Source organism: Salmo salar, chromosome ssa17, assembly GCF_905237065.1.
Source record: "Salmo salar chromosome ssa17, Ssal_v3.1, whole genome shotgun sequence".
Classification (NCBI taxonomy): Eukaryota; Metazoa; Chordata; class Actinopteri; order Salmoniformes; family Salmonidae; genus Salmo; species Salmo salar.
The window spans coordinates 70027369-70046032 of record NC_059458.1 but is presented as its reverse complement, the minus strand read 5'-3'; the positions used below and the strand labels follow the sequence as shown (position 1 = coordinate 70046032).

General features: G+C 46.4%; 1 protein-coding gene across 7 annotated transcripts in view; it reads right to left on the bottom strand.

Moving 5' to 3' along the window:
• Positions 1–18664, bottom strand: part of LOC106609600 (plasma membrane calcium-transporting ATPase 1) — a 58777-nt gene that overhangs the window by 19620 nt on the left and 20493 nt on the right. For 5 of the 7 annotated variants that reach the window (XM_045700050.1, XM_045700051.1, XM_045700056.1 and 2 more), the window contains exons 3-11: positions 15726–15923; positions 13910–14167; positions 12356–12481; positions 9710–9865; positions 9523–9567; positions 7570–7602; positions 3957–4112; positions 2737–2951; positions 273–515 (exon numbers count right to left, since the gene is read on the bottom strand). In XM_045700050.1, coding sequence (XP_045556006.1) covers positions 273–515; positions 2737–2951; positions 3957–4112; positions 7570–7602; positions 9523–9567; positions 9710–9865; positions 12356–12481; positions 13910–14167; positions 15726–15923 — 1430 coding nt within the window. The remainder of the gene's footprint in view (positions 1–272; positions 516–2736; positions 2952–3956; positions 4113–7569; positions 7603–9522; positions 9568–9709; positions 9866–12355; positions 12482–13909; positions 14168–15725; positions 15924–18664) is intronic. The other 2 variants (XM_045700052.1, XM_045700055.1) reach the window with 1 other exon arrangement.

The following is an 18664-nucleotide window of genomic DNA, read 5'->3' as shown; positions in this document are numbered from 1 at the left end:
AAAAGCTTGTCTTCCGTTGTAAAATGTTTTGCTACGGCATGGCCTAATGATTAGGACCCAGGTCACGTTGGAAGCTATTAACATTCAGTAATCTCATACTAGTGATTTGTTACTGACATGACATTTACAAGCAAAACTCCTACCCCCACATTTAATCAATTAAATCGTCAACAACGTTACTCTAAACCCATCGATAGTGCACACACACACACACACACACACGCCTGTGCAGTACTCCTGGACAGACCATTTCTCGAAGCAACCTCCCTCACCATAATGTTGGTGGTGTAGGCGCTGTTGACGCTGATGCCCAGGACAAGGATGTCCATGATGGCGGCGGGGACGAGCTGGGGCTCAGGCACGTTGCGGTAGTGCTTGTCGGCCACGTAGGCCTGCACCACCGTCATGCGGTTCATGGTCAGCGTGCCCGTCTTGTCCGAGCAGATGGCCGTAGCGTTGCCCATGGTCTCACAGGCGTCCAGGTGACGCACCAGGTTGTTGTCTTTCATCATTTTCTGTTAGGAAGAAGACGGGGGGGGGGAGAAGGGGAGACATCATGAAAAAGGTAATTGAATTAAATATGAGCTGCAGAAGGTAAATATGAGCTGCTGAAGGGGGTCCAAGCCTAATGAAATAGAAAGGGACGGTTTAACTAAGCTTTTCCATTCAACAGTACTGCAGTGGCATCCTCTCCTCTCTGCATCAAAAGCTGCTGTAGCTTCTAAGTCTACAGTGGTGTGAGTGGGCTGGATAACGCCTTAAATACTGGTCTTCCAGGGCTAGGGTCTACTACTGATATTACTAATCAACCTGTTGGCCCAACAACTCCAGTTAGAAGGATCATGACACAGCCAACTGGCTTTAATGTATCATGGAAGGCTCTTAAAGCTGCAGTCTTGGCTAAGTGAAGGGTTAACAAGCTGAGGGCTAATCTACTTTGTAAGCGAATAAAGCTTGAGTTAACAAGTTAAGCTCGTTGGCAGTGCGGGTCTTTTCACACTGCTCGTGGTAAAAAGCTACACCAGGAAGTTAATGATGAATTGTAACCTTGCACAGCCACAATGGCTGGGCGATATGGCCTATGTTTTCAAACTTATTGGTGAATCATGATATGCACTATATATATGCACACACAAATGTGGACACCCCTTCAAATTTGTGTATTCTGCTATTTCAGCCACACATGTTGCTGACAGGTGTATAAAATTGAGCACACCGCCATGCAATCTCCATAGACAAACATTGACAGTAGAATGGCCTTACTGAAGAGCTCATTGACTTTCAACGTGGCACCGTCATTGGATGCCACCTTTCCAACAAGTCAGTTCATCAAATTTCTGCCCTGCTAGAGCTGCCCCGGTCAACTGTAAGTGCTGTTATTGAAGTGGAAACGTCTAAGAGCAACAACGGCACAGCCGCAAAGTGGTAGGCCACACAAGTTCACAAAAACGGGACCGCCGAGTGCTAAAGCGCGTAACAAAATCAGCTGTCCTCGGTTGCAACACTCACTTACCAAGTTCCAAACTACCTCTGGAAGCAACGTCAGCATAAGAACTGTTAGTCGGGAGCTTCATGAAATGGGTTTCCATGGCCGAGCAGCCACACACATGCCTAAGATCACCATGCGCAATGCCAAGCGTCGGCTGGAGTGGTGTAAAGCTCGCCGCCATTGGACTCCGGAGCAGTATAAACACATTCTCTGGAGTGATGAATCACGCTTCACCATCTAGCAGTCCGACGGATGAATCTGGGTTTGGCGGCTGGCAGGAGAACGCGACCTGCCCCAATACATAGTGCCAACTGTAAAGTTTGGTGGAGGAAGAATAATGGTCTGGGGCTGTTTTTCATGGTTCAGGCTACGCCACTTCGTTCCAGTGAAGGGAAATCTTAATGTGACAGCATACAATGACATTCGATATGATTCTGTGCTTCCAACAGTTTGGGGAAGGCCCTTTCCGGTTTCAGCATTACAACACCCCCGTGCAAAGCGGGGTCCATACAGGAATGGTTTGTTGCGATCGGTGTAGAAGAACTTAACTGGCCTACACAGGGCCCTGATCGAACACATTTGGGATGAATTGGAATGCCAACTGTGAGCCAGGCCTAATCGCCCAACATCAGAGCCAGACCTCACTAATGCTCTTGAGGCTGAATGGAAGCAAGTCCCCGCAGCAATGTTCCAACATCTAGTGGAAAGCCTTCCCAGAAGAGTGGAGGCCGTTGTAGCAGCAAAGGGGGACCAACTCCAGATTAATGACCCTTTTGGAATGAGATGTTTCGAGAAAATTGTATTTTTTTTGACCAAATAAGCTTTGTCGTCAACACACTGCATTTCAAACCGTCAGGAATAATCTAATGATACCTAAGCTAAATATAAGCCTTCCACAACCATAACACCCACTAATTATTTAACTTGCTTTTTTGTAATAATCACTGATCTGGCTTTCAAGTCTATGAAAATGCAATTTTTGTAACAAATGTAACCAGAACCATGCATAATGCACATCCACTAATAATGACTAACTTCTGACAACAGGCATTATAGAAACCCAACAGGTCTCATAAATAATCTCTCAAGCACAGGTGCTAGTGAGTAGCCAGCTAATCTTTATATTTACTCCATATATCGTCCAGCCCTAACAGACACTCCATATTCGGACAACTACAACCAATAAAATGGCTTATCGTCTGGTGTAGTGTTTTTGCCGCAGACCCTGAGGCGGAAGGGGAACCTACTTTGACAGAGTAGGCCAGGGAGATGGTGACGGCCAGGGGAAGACCCTCGGGGACGGCCACCACCAGCACGGTGACGCCGATGATGAAGAACTTGACGAAGAACTGGACGTAGATGGGCGTGCAGTCCTTGTGCCAGGGCAGGCCCTGCACCCAGAAGGTGTCCACCACGAACAGCACCACCAGGATGATGACCGTGATGGCAGACATCACCAGGCCTAGAGAGAACACAGTAGTGAGACTCTTCATCTACAATATAATCAACAGGAGTGTAATCATTACGCCCATTCTGTTGCCAAAACTTTTACTGTCAACGGAAAATGTTTTGCAACCAAAACTAAAAAGTTTCTGTTGGACAAATGAAGGTACAACCCTCCCGATTTGGTTCTGTTTGTTTCCGTTTGGTTCTTAAACAGTTTCCGATACAAGAGGTAATGAATACACCCCAGGTCTTCCTACTAGACTACAGAGTACTGACCAGAACCTCAGAGAGACAGGAAGCGAGAGAGAGAGAGGGCGCGCGACAGGGGGCGAGAGGGGGCGCGCGACAGGGGGCGAGAGAAGGCGCGCGACAGGGGGCGAGAGAGGGCGCGCGACAGGGGGCGAGAGAGGGCGCGCGACAGGGGGCGAGAGAGGGCGCGCGACAGGGGCGAGAGAGGCGCGCGACAGGGGCGAGAGAGGGCGCGACAGGGGCGAGAGAGGGCGCGCGACAGGGGGCGAGAGAGGGCGCGCGACAGGGGGCGGGAGAGCGAGCGACTGCGAGGCGAGAGAGCGACTGCGAGGCGAGAGAGCGACTGCGAGGCGAGAGAGCGACTGCGAGGCGAGAGAGCGACTGCGACAGCGAGAGAGCGACTGCGACAGCGAGGCGAGAGAGCGACTGCGAGAGAGCGACTGCGACAGCGAGGCGAGAGAGAGACAGCGAGGTCGAGAGAGCGACTGCGAGGCGAGAGAGCGACTGCGAGGCGAGAGAGCGACTGCGAGGCGAGAGAGCGACTGCGACAGCGAGGCGAGAGAGCGACAACGAGGCGAGAGAGCGACAGCGAGGCGAGAGAGCGACAGCGAGGCGAGAGAGCGACTGCGACAGCGAGAGAGCGACAGCGAGAGAGCGACAGAGCGAGAGAGAGCAACAGCGAGAGAGCGACAGCGACAGAGAGCGACAGCGACAGAGAGCGACAGCGACAGAGAGCGACAGCGACAGAGGGAGAAAAGATAAGTTCACTGACCGGCTTTGCCAATTTGTACTGCTAATTTGGTTAGCTTCCCCTGGAGAACGGACTTCTCCTTCTTCTCCTTCAAGTTGGATTTCCTCTTCTCATCGATGTCGACTTCGTCGCTGTTGAGCGGCTGCATCTCCATGGCGGCTCCGTCCGCGGCTTTAGCTGAGGGGGAGAGAAGAGAGGCGTTGACTTAAAAGGTTGGACTGACTCAGAATGAAGGTACTCCTACTGCAGTTTCAATTACCAGCCCTCAAGGGTGAGAAGGCTTCTGGTTTTCATGTTTTAGTTCTAATCAACTGGACTGTTTTGCCAACCAATTAGCTGATGAATGAACCACCAGTTAGGAAGGAAACCAGCACTAGTAGCCTTGCCTTTCTGCCTACCTGGCTGCTTAGCAGGCAACAAGCACAAAGATTTTGAAACAGGATTTACTGGTACAACTTACAATCAAATGGCCCATTGTAATTTTTCTATTTCAAAACTTCCTTGTTTCATGCCTACTGACCATAACCTGATTACTGTTCATTCTTGCACGTTCATTTAAAAAAGCAAGTCACTGCACAACTGTTAAAGCAAACAAACTTTGGACATAGAAGTTGAGGGGGGCGGTTGAGTTAAGCAAGTTGGAAAATCAATGACAAGTAGTTCCATCTCTCCAGTCCTTTAGTGTGATTCAATAAGGAGTCATTGTCAAAGAGACTTGAGAGGGTGCCATATTTTTGCAAACCTTTTCTTTTGGCTTCGATTCACAGAGAAGTGCTTTTGGAAGGGAACTTGGGGTAAAAGTCACTGCAATTTTGAGTACGGTCCAAAATGTAATTTGGTAGAAATCTAATTACCATATTCCCACTCAGAGAGCAGCAGCCCTGGGATCTGTGGAATCTGCTGGTACAGTGGCCAGACAGACACCATTTCAATTCCTCTAAAGCCCCCTTTCCCTCCCTCCCGGGTTTGAAAATGCCAACAGACACCTTGACTCATCTGACCAAGTAACATAGAAGACGCTGAGCCCCTGGTCTGACGGCGGGCGGGCGGGCGGGCTAGGCAGCCCAGCAGGGCTGATCTCTAACCCATCTCTCCCAATGATAAGATCATTACCTCTGGCCCTGCCAGGGCTACATCAATGTGTCGGCTTCACCCGTCTCTCTCCCAGCCCTGGACTGACTGAACAGTCATTATATACTGTCTCTCTCCCAGCCCTGGACTGACTGAACAGTCATTATATACTGTCTGTCTCTCTCCCAGCCCTGGACTGACTGAACAGTCATTATATACTGTCTGTCTCTCTCCCAGCCCTGGACTGACTGAACAGTCATTACATACTGTCTGTCTCTCTCCCAGCCCTGGACTGACTGAACAGTCATTATATACTGTCTGTCTCTCTCCCAGCCCTGGACTGACTGAACAGTCATTACATACTGTCTGTCTCTCTCCCAGCCCTGGACTGACTGAACAGTCATTATATACACTGTCTGTCTCTCTCCCAGCCCTGGACTGACTGAACAGTCATTACATACTGTCTGTCTCTCTCCCAGCCCTGGACTGACTGAACAGTCATTACATACTGTCTGTCTCTCTCCCAGCCCTGGACTGACTGAACAGTCATTATATACACTGTCTGTCTCTCTCTCCCCCAGCCCTGGACTGACTGAACAGTCATTATATACTGTCTGTCTCTCTCCCCAGCCCTGGACTGACTGAACAGTCATTATATACTGTCTGTCTCTCTCCCAGCCCTGGACTGACTGAACAGTCATTATATACTGTCTGTCTCTCTCCCAGCCCTGGACTGACTGAACAGTCATTATATACTGTCTGTCTCTCTCCCAGCCCTGGACTGACTGAACAGTCATTACATACTGTCTGTCTCTCTCCCAGCCCTGGACTGACTGAACAGTCATTACATACTGTCTGTCTCTCTCCCAGCCCTGGACTGACTGAACAGTCATTACATACTGTCTGTCTCTGTCCCAGCCCTGGACTGACTGAACAGTCATTACATACTGTCTGTCTCTGTCCCAGCCCTGGACTGACTGAACAGTCATTACATACTGTCTGTCTCTGTCCCAGCCCTGGACTGACTGAACAGTCATTATATACTGTCTCTCTCCCAGCCCTGGACTGACTGAACAGTCATTATATACACTGTCTGTCTCTCTCTCCCCCAGCCCTGGACTGACTGAACAGTCATTATATACTGTCTGTCTCTCTCCCAGCCCTGGACTGACTGAACAGTCATTATATACTGTCTGTCTCTCTCCCAGCCCTGGACTGACTGAACAGTCATTACATACTGTCTGTCTCTCTCCCAGCCCTGGACTGACTGAACAGTCATTACATACTGTCTGTCTCTCTCCCAGCCCTGGACTGACTGAACAGTCATTACATACTGTCTGTCTCTCTCCCAGCCCTGGACTGACTGAACAGTCATTATATACACTGTCTGTCTCTCTCCCAGCCCTGGACTGACTGAACAGTCATTACATACTGTCTGTCTCTCTCCCAGCCCTGGACTGACTGAACAGTCATTATATACTGTCTGTCTCTCTCCCAGCCCTGGACTGACTGAACAGTCATTATATACTGTCTGTCTCTCTCCCAGCCCTGGACTGACTGAACAGTCATTATATACTGTCTGTCTCTCTCCCAGCCCTGGACTGACTGAACAGTCATTATATACTGTCTGTCTCTCTCCCAGCCCTGGACTGACTGAACAGTCATTATATACTGTCTGTCTCTCTCCCAGCCCTGGACTGACTGAACAGTCATTATATACTGTCTGTCTCTCTCCCAGCCCTGGACTGACTGAACAGTCATTACATATCACCAGTCGATTCTATCCCCAGGCTCCTCCCTTGCTGATGCCAGGAGCCACACAGACAGCATCTGCAGGATGGGTGCCACGATATTCCTAGGTGGTGTCTTCTGCATTTACACAGCCTGTAATCCCAGACTGAAGGATTATTCTGCTCACAAAGGAGCTCCGTCAGGACCTCAATGAACAGGCTCCTGCTAGCGAACTGCACAGCTGCCGCTCTGTAGACACTGGGTGACTCAATGAACTTTAGAGAGCTGGGTCTCACGGTCGTACAATAGCATGACGCTGAACAGTTGACATGGTCTATGAGTACTATAGAATGAAGGGTTCAGATTGGACAGCTACGTCCTCAATCAATAAGAGAGAGAAAGAGGGAGCGAGAAGGCCAAAAAGAAGATGCTCTTCCCCAGGATTGTTACAGGGCTGTAATCTCCTCGCTAAATCGCCATAGCTGAATTCAACAGTACCTGCCGCTAAATTCTTGGAGAGGCATGGGAGAGAGGGTGAGAGAGAGAAGGTAACATGCTGGCCCGGACTAGACAATGAATGGACCAGTCACGGGCACACACACTCTGACCCACAAGGCCACAGAGCAGCATGGGGAAACAACCTGACCCAACACAGATGAAGCTACTCCTACTGACACCAGGCTAAGCGACAGGTCAAGGTTGAACTAAAATCCAATACTGTTAACTGGGCTGAGGAGAAGGCAATAATGTAGAGCGAAACAGATCAAGGTACTGAAGCAGCGTGCAACCAAGTCAAAGGAAATGAAAACGCACTCCGGTCTGTTACACTCACCTTTCTTGCGGTTTTCAGCTGCTCCATCTTGCTCTGTGAATGGAAAGTCAAATCCAGAGAAATTGAGTCAGTCACTTATTGGGGAGCAATTTGCAAACGGCTGCAATTCTGACCACCAACTTAATATATTTCCAATTATGTAAATCTGCCATTTTGATTTGATACCGTGAGAGACGTCAATCATTTTTATGAGAAGCCAAACAGATGAATGCTGGGATTGCATTATGACACGCACATTCTAAATCAGCTCCTCCAGCCAATAGGCCATTCTTACCCCCTCGCCTCATACCAAACAAGTCCACACACACGATAGAACTACAGCCAGCCACTTTCATCATACACAAACACACCGAAAGCCTTAAACTGATCTACATCCTACTAAAGTATATCAACTTGTTTCAAAACCCTGAAACGTACGCACACATACACTATACATACAAAAGTAGTTGGACACCCCTTCAAATTAGTGGATTTGGATATTTCAGCCACACCAGTTGCTGACAGGTGTATAAAATCGGGCACACAGCCATTCATTCTCCATACATAGACAAACATTGGCAGTAGAATGGCCTTACTGAAGAGCTCAGTGACTTTCAACGTAGCACTGTCATAGGATGCCACCTTTCCAACAAGTCCGTTCAAATTTCTGCCCTGCTAGAGCTGCCCCGGGCAACTGTAAGTGCTCATATTGTGAAGTGGAAACGTCTAGGAGCAACAACTGCTCAGCCGTGAAGTGGTAGGCCACACAAGCTCACAGAACGGGACCGCTGAAGCGAGTAAAAATCATCTGTCCTCGGTTGCAACAGTCACTACCAAGTTCCAAACTGCCTCTGAAAGCAACGTCAACACAATAACTGGTTTTCCATGGCCGAGCAGCCGCACACAAGCCTAAGATCACCATGCGTAATGCCAAGCGTCGGCTGGACAGGTGTAAAGCTCTCGCCGCCATTGGACTCTGGAGCAGTGGAAACACATTCTCTGGAGTGGCGAGTCACACTTCATCATCTGGTAGTCCGACAGATGAATCTGGGTTTGGTGGATGCTAGAACAACACTACCTGCTCCAATGCATTGTACCAACTGTAAAGTTAGGTAGAGGAGGAATAATGGTCTGGGGCTGTTTTTCATAGTTCGGGCTAGGCCCTTTAGTTCCTGTGAAGGAAAATCTTAACGCTACAGCATACAATGACATTCTAGACGATTCTGTGTTTCCAACTTTGTAGCAACAGTTTGGGGAAGGCCCTTTCCTGTTTCAGCAGGACAATGCCCCCATGCACAAAGCGAGGTCCATACAGAAATGGTTTGTCGAGATCTGTATTGAAGAACTTGACTGGCTCCACAGAGCCCTGACCTCAACCCCCATCAAACACCTTTTGGATGAATTAGAATGCCGACTGCGAGCCAGGCCCCGCAGCAATGTTCCAACATCTAGTGGAAAGCCTTCCCAGAAGAGTGGAGGCTGTTATAGCAGCAAAGGGGGGGACCAACTCCATATTAATGACCATTTTGGAATGAGATGTTCGACCAGCAGGTGTCCACATACACTACATGACCAAAAGTATACACACACGGCCTTGATTGAACAGAACTACAATTGCTGAACAAAGAATGGCAGAAGGCACTGGGCTATATGTAGAACAAACACTAACAGCATATATCCCATCGTGGGCTGAAAGCACTCAATACCTGGCTGTCGACTGCACAGGCACAGCAGCATTGAACACGGCAACAAGTGCTAAAGGTAAAGCCTTGTCAACTATTCCCATTGAAGCAGCAGCTCTCCCAAAATAAGTCCCACCACAGCTGAGACCTGACCTGTGCTCAGCTTAGCTCTAGTTCAAACCTCTCTCCTCTGTCAGCTCAGTGCCGTCTGCTCTGCTGTGTGAGTAAGCGATTAGTGGTGCTGCCGTGTTGCTGCAGTGTACAGCCCAGACAGAGGCCACTGATTCTCTACCTGTCTGACTCTGCTTCCTCTTACTTCTCTGCACATCAACTGCATCTAAAGAAATTCAACAAAAGACTGTTGAGAGGAAAACTTCATTCTTTGTGTGACGGGCAAAGGCATAATAAAATGATAAAAAAGCGTGGGTAGAGAACTGAATCATGAATCGATTCCGCCGCGCTCTGAAATGTCAACGTACTTTTCTTCTCCTTCTTCTCCTTCTTCTTAGCCTCCTTCTCCTCGTCATCGTCGTCTTCCTCCGAGGCGCCCAGTAAAGCGAAGATTATTCCAGTTTGAGAGTTCTCACCCACGGCGGTGACCAGCATTTTGCCGGAGCCCTCCATAACGTGGGTGCCTGCAGAGGGAAAACAGATAAGGGGGGGTGAGGTAGTGCCGCCATAGACATACAACTGATGCTTACCCTGTATAGGCCTCTGCCAGGGCTTTTCCTTACTATTACTTAGATAAAGCCATGTAGACTAGGACTATGCTAACATTTTCCATTACAGTACAATTCTATGGGGAGAGGGGTAAAGTGAGTAAACCTCGGGGATACAGATAAGCATGATGTTTGTGCCTGCCTGCAGATAGAGAGGAGAGGTAGGACCTAGCTAATGCTACAGTGTAAATGCCAGGTGTTCCCCTGACTATCACTGATCTAATGCTACAGTGTAAATGCCAGGTGTTCCCCTGACTATCACTGATCTAATGCTACAGTGTAAATGCCAGGTGTTCCCCTGACTATCACTGATCTAATGCTACAGTGTAAATGCCAGGTGTTTCCCTGACTATTACTTAGCTAATGCTACAGGCACCAACATTCCCCCTTACAATTACATGGACAGTGCAGTGTGCCCTGCCTAGCTATGTTGCTCCCGGCTTCATGCATCTGCTATAAATTGGTACTGATAGTAAGGAATATTTTGGATGTTTCCAGTCCTGGGTCTGGATTCGGGAGCCTGTGGTCATTGTGAGTAAATCTGAGCAGAAAAATTGTAGGCCTATTTTGACAGCTAAATATGAGCACATACAAACGTAATAAAGTGTATCACATTTTGGAATGACATTTCAAAAGCAGAGTCAAGCCTCAAATACTCGTCTTGGATGATAGCACACAAACACATTTGCACACTCCCAGCCTTTAATTAAAAGCCAATTGTGAGCCTCAGTGAATTAATGGAAACATGAGTCCCACAACACAACAGTAGCTTTCTCCAGACTTTAATGCCCACAACTGAGACACAGAGAGAGAAGTGCATTAAGAGCTCCCCATGCCTGTGTTAATTAATTAGGCAGGGGCTGGTCTGAACTGGGTGGGATGATGATGATGATGATGATACAGACTAAAGGCAGACAGGCTCTCTTAGAGGTGAGACCAAAGGGGGCTGGAAGAGGCAAACAAGCACTTTTAAAATCCCCTCCTTGGGGATCTGACCATAAAAAGCCCTTTTATTAAAGGATCAACGTGCCTTCATAAAATGGGATTAGGGACAAGACGAGCAATACCCTCAGACGGCAAAATAAGATAGATAGATAGATAGATAGATAGATAGATAGATAGATAGATAGATAGATAGATAGATAGATAGATAGATAGATAGATAGATAGATAGATAGATAGATAGATAGATAGATAGATAGATAGATAGATAGATAGATAGATAGATAGATAGATAGATAGATAGATAGATAGATAGATAGATAGATAGATAGATAGATAGATAGATAGATAGATAGATAGATAGATAGATAGATAGATAGATAGATAGATAGATAGATAGATAGATAGATAGATCGATAGATCGATCGATAGATCGATAGATCGATAGATCTGATATATCCTGGACCACTGATATGTCCTGGACCTACACCATCAAGTCCACAATCAGGGGTCCTACTGGAGTTCAGAAATATGCATTTTCAAAACACAGACCATCAACAAAACCATTTCACCTGCGTTTTATATTGAAAGTCAGTGTTGTTTTGCTTCAATAGTCACAGAAAATACATTAGTGCAACACATTCGGCAGAAAAATCGCTTCATTTTCATCAGATGATAACAGAAGAAGTGCAACGCTATTTGGCTAGCACCCACATAAGTAAATTAGTTTACAATTATATATTTTTTGTTGCAAAAACAATACATGACCATTATATTTCTAATATTTATCATAGAATGTAGCCAGCTACATTTCCTAATGTTTTTCTTAACGTTAATATAGCATTTTACCTGAGGCTAGACCAAGAAAAGTCAGAGCACTGTCTGCTGATTGAATTCACCAATGTCATTCTCATCAGAGTGGAGAAGTGCAACTGAAGCACACCAGTCTGATGCAGAGCAGAGATTACAATAAGCAGCATTTCAGATCTGCCTTCACAAAACACAGCAAGATATTTCTTATGAGTTTTATCTTTATTTTTGTGGAAAACGCCGAACTCCCTGACAGTACTTCTGGACTAGCTCAGAATATTGCTGGATACTGCCTGCATACCCCATTCCATGACAAAGTCAGATCCTCTATCAAGGGCCTGGCCTTCTATTCTAGTTGCAAAAGTGATTTATTCCACCATTAGGGGTGGGATAACTGGCATGCTATTCCAGTTGCAAAAATTGTTCATTCCACTATTAGGGGTCGGGTACCTGGCATGATATTTCAATGTTGTAAAATGGTTTATTCCACTATTAGTGGTGGGGTACCTGGCATGATATTTCATAGTTGTAAAATGGTTTATTCCACTATTAGGGGTGGGGTCAAATCTAGGCCGGGAAACTGATCTACAACCACATGAGCTTCATAGTATAAGAAAACATGCCAAGGCAGAAGAACAAGAATAGAACAGCTACCTGACAACAGCATGGGGTCTCTATCCAGCGTTTTCTTGACGTGGTCCGACTCCCCCGTGAGGGAGCTCTCGTCGATTTTGAGATCATTTCCTTGAATAAGAATACCATCCGAGGGCAGGAGATCACCTGGGAGACAGAATAAATATTCCTTTAGGAATTCACAAGACGTGTGGCTGAAAACAGAATACATTACACACTCTGGTCAACTCATCCTCACCAATAACAGATAACTGGGTCCTAAATGTCTTCCTATTTCCTACGTAGTGAACTACTTATTATTTTTTCTCCCCAATTTCGATCTTGTCTCATCGCTGCAACACCCCAACAGGCTTGAGAGGCAAAGATCGAGTCGTACGTCCTCCGAAACATGACCCGCCAAACCACACTTCTTAACACCCGCCCACTTAACCCAGCCGCACCAATGTGTTAGAGGAAACGCCGTTCAACAGACGACCGAAGTCAGCCAGCAGGCGCCCGGCCCGCCACAAGGAGTCGCTAGAGCACGATGGGCCAAAGCAAGCACCCCCAGCCAAACCCTCCCCTAACACGGACGACAGTGGGCCAATTGTGCACCGCCCTATGGGACTCCCAGTCACGGCCGGTTGTGACACAGCCTGGGATCGAACTCGGGTCTGTAGTTACATTTACATTTTACATTTTAGTCATTTAGCAGACGCTCTTATCCAGAGCGACTTACAAATTGGTGCATTCACCTTATAATATCCAGTGGAACAACCACTTTACAATAGTGCATCTAAATCTTTTAAGGGGGGGGTTATAAGGATTACTTTATCCTATCCCAGGTATTCCTTGAAGAGGTGGGGTTTCAGGTGTCTCCGGAAGGTGGTGATTGAGTCCGCTGTCCTGGCGTCGTGAGGGAGCTTGTTCCACCATTGGGGTGCCAGAGCAGCGAACAGTTTTGACTGGGCTGAGCGGGAACTGTGCTTCCTCAGAGGTAGGGAGGCGAGCAGGCCAGAGGTGGATGAACGGAGTGCCCTTGTTTGGGTGTAGGGCCTGATCAGAGCCTGAAGGTACGGAGGTGCCGTTCCCCTCACAGCTCCGTAGGCAAGCACCATGGTCTTGTAGCGGATGCGAGCTTCGACTGGAAGCCAGTGGAGAGAGCGGAGGAGCGGGGTGACGTGAGAGAACTTGGGAAGGTTGAACACCAGACGGGCTGCGGCGTTCTGGATGAGTTGTAGGGGTTTAATGGCACAGGCAGGGAGCCCAGCCAACAGCGAGTTGCAGTAATCCAGACGGGAGATGACAAGTGCCTGGATTAGGACCTGCGCCGCTTCCTGTGTGAGGCAGGGTCGTACTCTGCGAATGTTGTAGAGCATGAACCTACAGGATCGGGTCACCGCCTTGATGTTGGTGGAGAACGACAGGGTGTTGTCCAGGGTCACGCCAAGGCTCTTAGCACTCTGGGAGGAGGTGATGCCCCGGGTGGCCATAGTGGACTACTTTTGACCAGGGCCCATGGGGCTTGGGTCAAAAGTAGTGCACTTATATAGGGAATAGGGTGCCATTTGGGACGCAGAAAGAGGTGCCTCTTACCGTATTTTATTTGTGCAACGTCGCCGACCACAATCTCAGCCACGGGGATTTGGATGACTTGGCCGCCGCGGACAACAGCAAACTTCTGCTCTTGTTCGATGCGGCTCTGCAAGCCGCGGAATTGCTTCTCTTTGCTCCAGTCATTGAACGCTGTCACCAGCACCACGCAGACGACCGACAGCAGGATGGCGGCACCTTCGATCCAGCCCGCCTCTGCCTCACCATCATCCTCCACCCCTCCAGCTGCGCTCCCACAGTCTGCATAAGGATCAAAGCACACAGTTACAGGGATACACTGCCAGGTGTCTAACAGACAAAATCTTAACACATATCATTAAATGTTGGTAATTAAATAGTGACAACCAGGCCCAGACGGAATTGCCGTCCGCAGAATTTATTTGACATAAACTATCCCTCTGCAGTGAATTTAAGTCAAAATACAAATAAAATGTACACAGTGCAGTACAATGGACACCTGCAGTGCCTTCAGAAAGTATTCACACCCCTTGACTTGATCCACATTTGGTTGTGTTGCAGCCTGAATTAAAAAAATGTATTTAATTGAGATTGCGTCACTGGCCTTAACACAATACTCCATAACGTCGAAGTGGAAATATGTTTTTAGAAATGAATTCAAAATTTAATTGTCTTGAGTCAATAAGTATTCAACCCCTTGTTATGGCAAGCCTAAATAAGTTCAGGAGTAAAGATTTGCTTAATAAGTCACATAAAAAGTTGCATGGACTCACTGTGTGCAATAGTGTTAAATATGATATTTGAATTACTACCTCATCTCTGTACCCCACACATACAGATAATTGTAAGGTCCCTCAGTCAAGCTGTGAATTTCAAACACAGATTCAACCACAAAGACCAGGGAGGTTTTCCAATGCCTCGCAAAGAAGGGTACCTATTGGTAGATGGGTACAAATAAAATAAAAAGCAGACATTGAATAACACTTTGAGCATGGTGAAGTTATTAATTACACTTTGGATGATGTATCAATACACCCACTCACTACAAAGATACAGGCATTCTTCCTAACTCAGTTTCCGGAGAGGAAGAAAAAAAATAATAATAATATTGCTCAGGATTTTCACCATGATGCCAATGGTGACTTCATTTAACTAGGCAAGTCAGTTAAGAACAAATTCTTATTTATAATGATGGCCTACCCCGGCCAAACCCGGACAACGCTGGGCCAATTGTGCGCCGCCCTATTGGACTCCCAATCACGGCTGGATGTGATGCAGCCTGGATTCGAACCAGGGACTGCAGTGACGCACTCTTGCGCCTTAGACCGCTGCACCACTCGGGAGCCTTAAACCAGTTACAGAGTTTAATGGCTGTGATAGGAGAAAACTGAGGATTGGTCAACATTGTAGTTACTCCACAATACTAACCTAAATGACAGAGTGAAAAGAAGGAAGCCTGTACAGAATAAAATAGTCCAAAACACACATCCTGTTTGCAATAAGGCACTATAGTTAAACTGCAAAAAAAATGTGGCAAAGAAATTAACTTCATGTCCTGAATACAAATCGGTATGTTTGGGACATTTTGTTCTGATTGTTGACAAAAATAAAAGACAATTAAATCCATTATAATCCCACCTTGTAACAAAATGTGGAAAAAGTCAAGGGTGTGAATACTTTCTGAAGTCACTGTAGGTGGTTTACAAACTATCAGGGTGATCCAAAGTGGTCCGATTTAAAAAGAAAACATCTGAGCCAGCACAGGATGGTCAGACAACCAGAGTTAACTCCACTACTGCCTAGGCATCAAGTAGAAGACGTAAATAGAGGTGTTGCTTACGTTCTCTTTCGGCATCTGGAGGTCTATAGAAAGAAAGGCCTAATGAAACTATGGCTGCCACTTCCAGGATAATCAGTGTTACATCTTGCAATGCTTCCCAAACTAATTGAAGAAATGTTTTGGGCTTTTTCGGAGGTATTAAGTTCTGCCCGAACACTTCTTTTCTTTTGTCGATGTCTGCGGGCTGCCCACTTAAACCTGGGGGAAAGAGAGAGATAGATGGAATTAGATTAAATTAAGCCAGTACATTTGTGTTTCTACATTTTCTTAGTTTACCATTGAGATTTATATTTGACAACCATTACCATACCCATAGACAAGTCTGGGGGAAAATAATGGCAATATCCAATGCCTCATTAACCTCAACAACCATGCATGTAAACATTTGGTGAATAAATTAAATGAAAAATGGCCAGGATCAGAAAGACGGAATAGATTCAGTGAATACCAACCCAAATGGTCAGAGAGCTGTATTCTGTGGCAGGGCTCCTGAAAACAAGCACCCACAGGGCATCAGCATTTCTGACAGGTCATGCAGTGCCAAATAAACACAATACAAAGCAACAATGCCACCCGGCGACAATACACGTTCTACTTCTGCAAAATAACAAGTCAAGCAGAGCCACGCTCTCAGATTTATCAAGGGTAGAATTCCAGGATATAAAAAGAAAAATCGAGGAGTCATGATATTAAGATAAATCACACAAGTAACTTTCCCCTGTCAATGATTGAATACAGATTGATAACGGGAGATGCAGTGATCCTTTTTACATTCAGACAGTCACAGCAAGGCCCGATCATTGTCTCACATTCAAAGTGACAAGGCCCGACTGCTATGCAGACCCATTCATATGTGTACAGAGAGTATTCCACTTGCCGTACAGCTCACTCAAATGGCTGCTCTCCACAGTCAAAGGAGGGCGGTCAGATTCAAAATACTTTTATACATTTGATGTGGCTTTTGGACCTCTATTTAAGCATACTGAACTGTGGAGGCAGATGGAGAGAAAGACAGAGAGAAGAGAGACAAGTGATCTGGGAGATATATTGGGAGGTTTTAACCTGTTAGGGCTAGGGGGCAGTATTGACACGGCTGGATAAAAAACGTACCCGATTTAATCTGGTTACTACTCCTGCCCAGTAACTAGAATATGCATATAATTATTGGCTTTGGATAGAAAACACCCTAAAGTTTCTAAAACTGTTTGAATGGTGTCTGTGAGTATAACAGAACTCATATGGCAGGCCAAAACCTGAGAAGATTCCATGCAGGAAGTGGCCTGTCTGACAATTTCTTGCCCTTCTTGATTATCTCTATCCATTACAGAGGATCTCTGCTGTTACGTGACACTTCCTACGGCTCCCATGGGCTCTCAGAAGGCAGCAAAAAGCTGAATCGTGGCTTTGCAGGCTCTGGTTGAAAAAAAGTAGCGCGTTTGGGTAGTGGCTGGTTACAGTACTGTGAGACTCAGGCGCGTGCCCGCGTCGACAGAATGCTTTGTTTTCTTTTGTCTGTTTACCTAAACGCAGATTCCCGGTCGGAATATTATCACTTTTTTACGAGAAAAATTGATTTTAAACAGCGGTTGACATGCTTCGAAGTACGGTAATGGAATATTTAGAATTTTTTTGTCACGAATTGCGCCATGCTCGTGACCCTTATTTACACTTCGGATAGTGTCTTGAACGCACGAACAAAACACCGCTATTTGGATATAACGATGGATTATTTTGGACCAAACCAACATTTGTTATTGAAGTAGCAGTCCTGGGAGTGCATTCTGACGAAGAACATCAAAGGTAATCAAACTTTTGTAATAGTAAATCGGAGTTTGGTCAGGGCTAAACTTGGTCGGTGTCTAAATAGCTAGCCGTGATGGCTGGGCTATGTACTCAGAATATTGCAAAATGTGCTTTCACCGAAAAGCTATTTTAAAATCGGACATATCGAGTGCACAAAGGAGTTCTGTATCGATAATTCTTAAAATAATTGTTATGTTTTTTGTGAACGTTTATCGTGAGTAATTTAGTAAATTCACCAGAGGTTTGCGGGGGGTATGCTAGTTCTGAACGTCACATGCTAATGTAAAAAGCTGGTTTTTGATATAAATATGAACTTGATTGAACAAAACATGCATGTATTGTATAACATAATGTCCTAGGTGTGTCATCTGATGAAGATCATCAAAGGTTAGTGCTGCATTTAGCTGTCTTCTGGGTTTTTGTGACATTATATGCTAGCTTGAAAAATGGGTGTCTGATTATTTATGGCTGGGTACTCTGCTGACATAATCTAATGTTTTGCTTTCGTTGTAAAGCCTTTTTGAAATCGGACTGTGTGGTTAGATTAACGCGAGTCTTGTCTTTAAAATGGTGTAAAATAGTAATATGTTTGAGAAATTGAAGTAATAGCATTTCTAAGGTATTTGAAAATCGCGCCACGGGATTACACTGGCTGTTGCGTAGGTGGGACGATTTCGTCCCGCCTAGCCCAGAGAGGTTTTAAGCAGGCTCTAAGAGCGCAACAGAGAGACTAGAGAGATGATAGCTAGAGACAGACAGACACGGACTAATGAAGAGTGGGAGACTAGACTGGAAGGCTGTAGGCAGGCTGTAGGAAGGCTGTAGGCAGGCTGTAGGCAGTCAGTCGGGAGGATGAGGCTCCCAGTCTAATGAATGGAGACCGAACAGCAGCAGAAGGGTCAGCAAGTGCTCAGAGTCGGCAGGCAAGCACTGAGCAATGACATCACGTGTAGCAGTGGGTATTTAGCCAGCATTGCAGAGCAGCAGTGGGGTGGAGGAGGAGAGGAGTGAGGAGAGTGAAGGATAGAATGGAGGAGAAGGGGCATGCACACCTGCTGAGATACGATTCTCTGCCAGAAGGAGCTGTCAGAAGCAACTTTTGAACGTGCTACTGCAACATCCAGTGTAATGTTTCA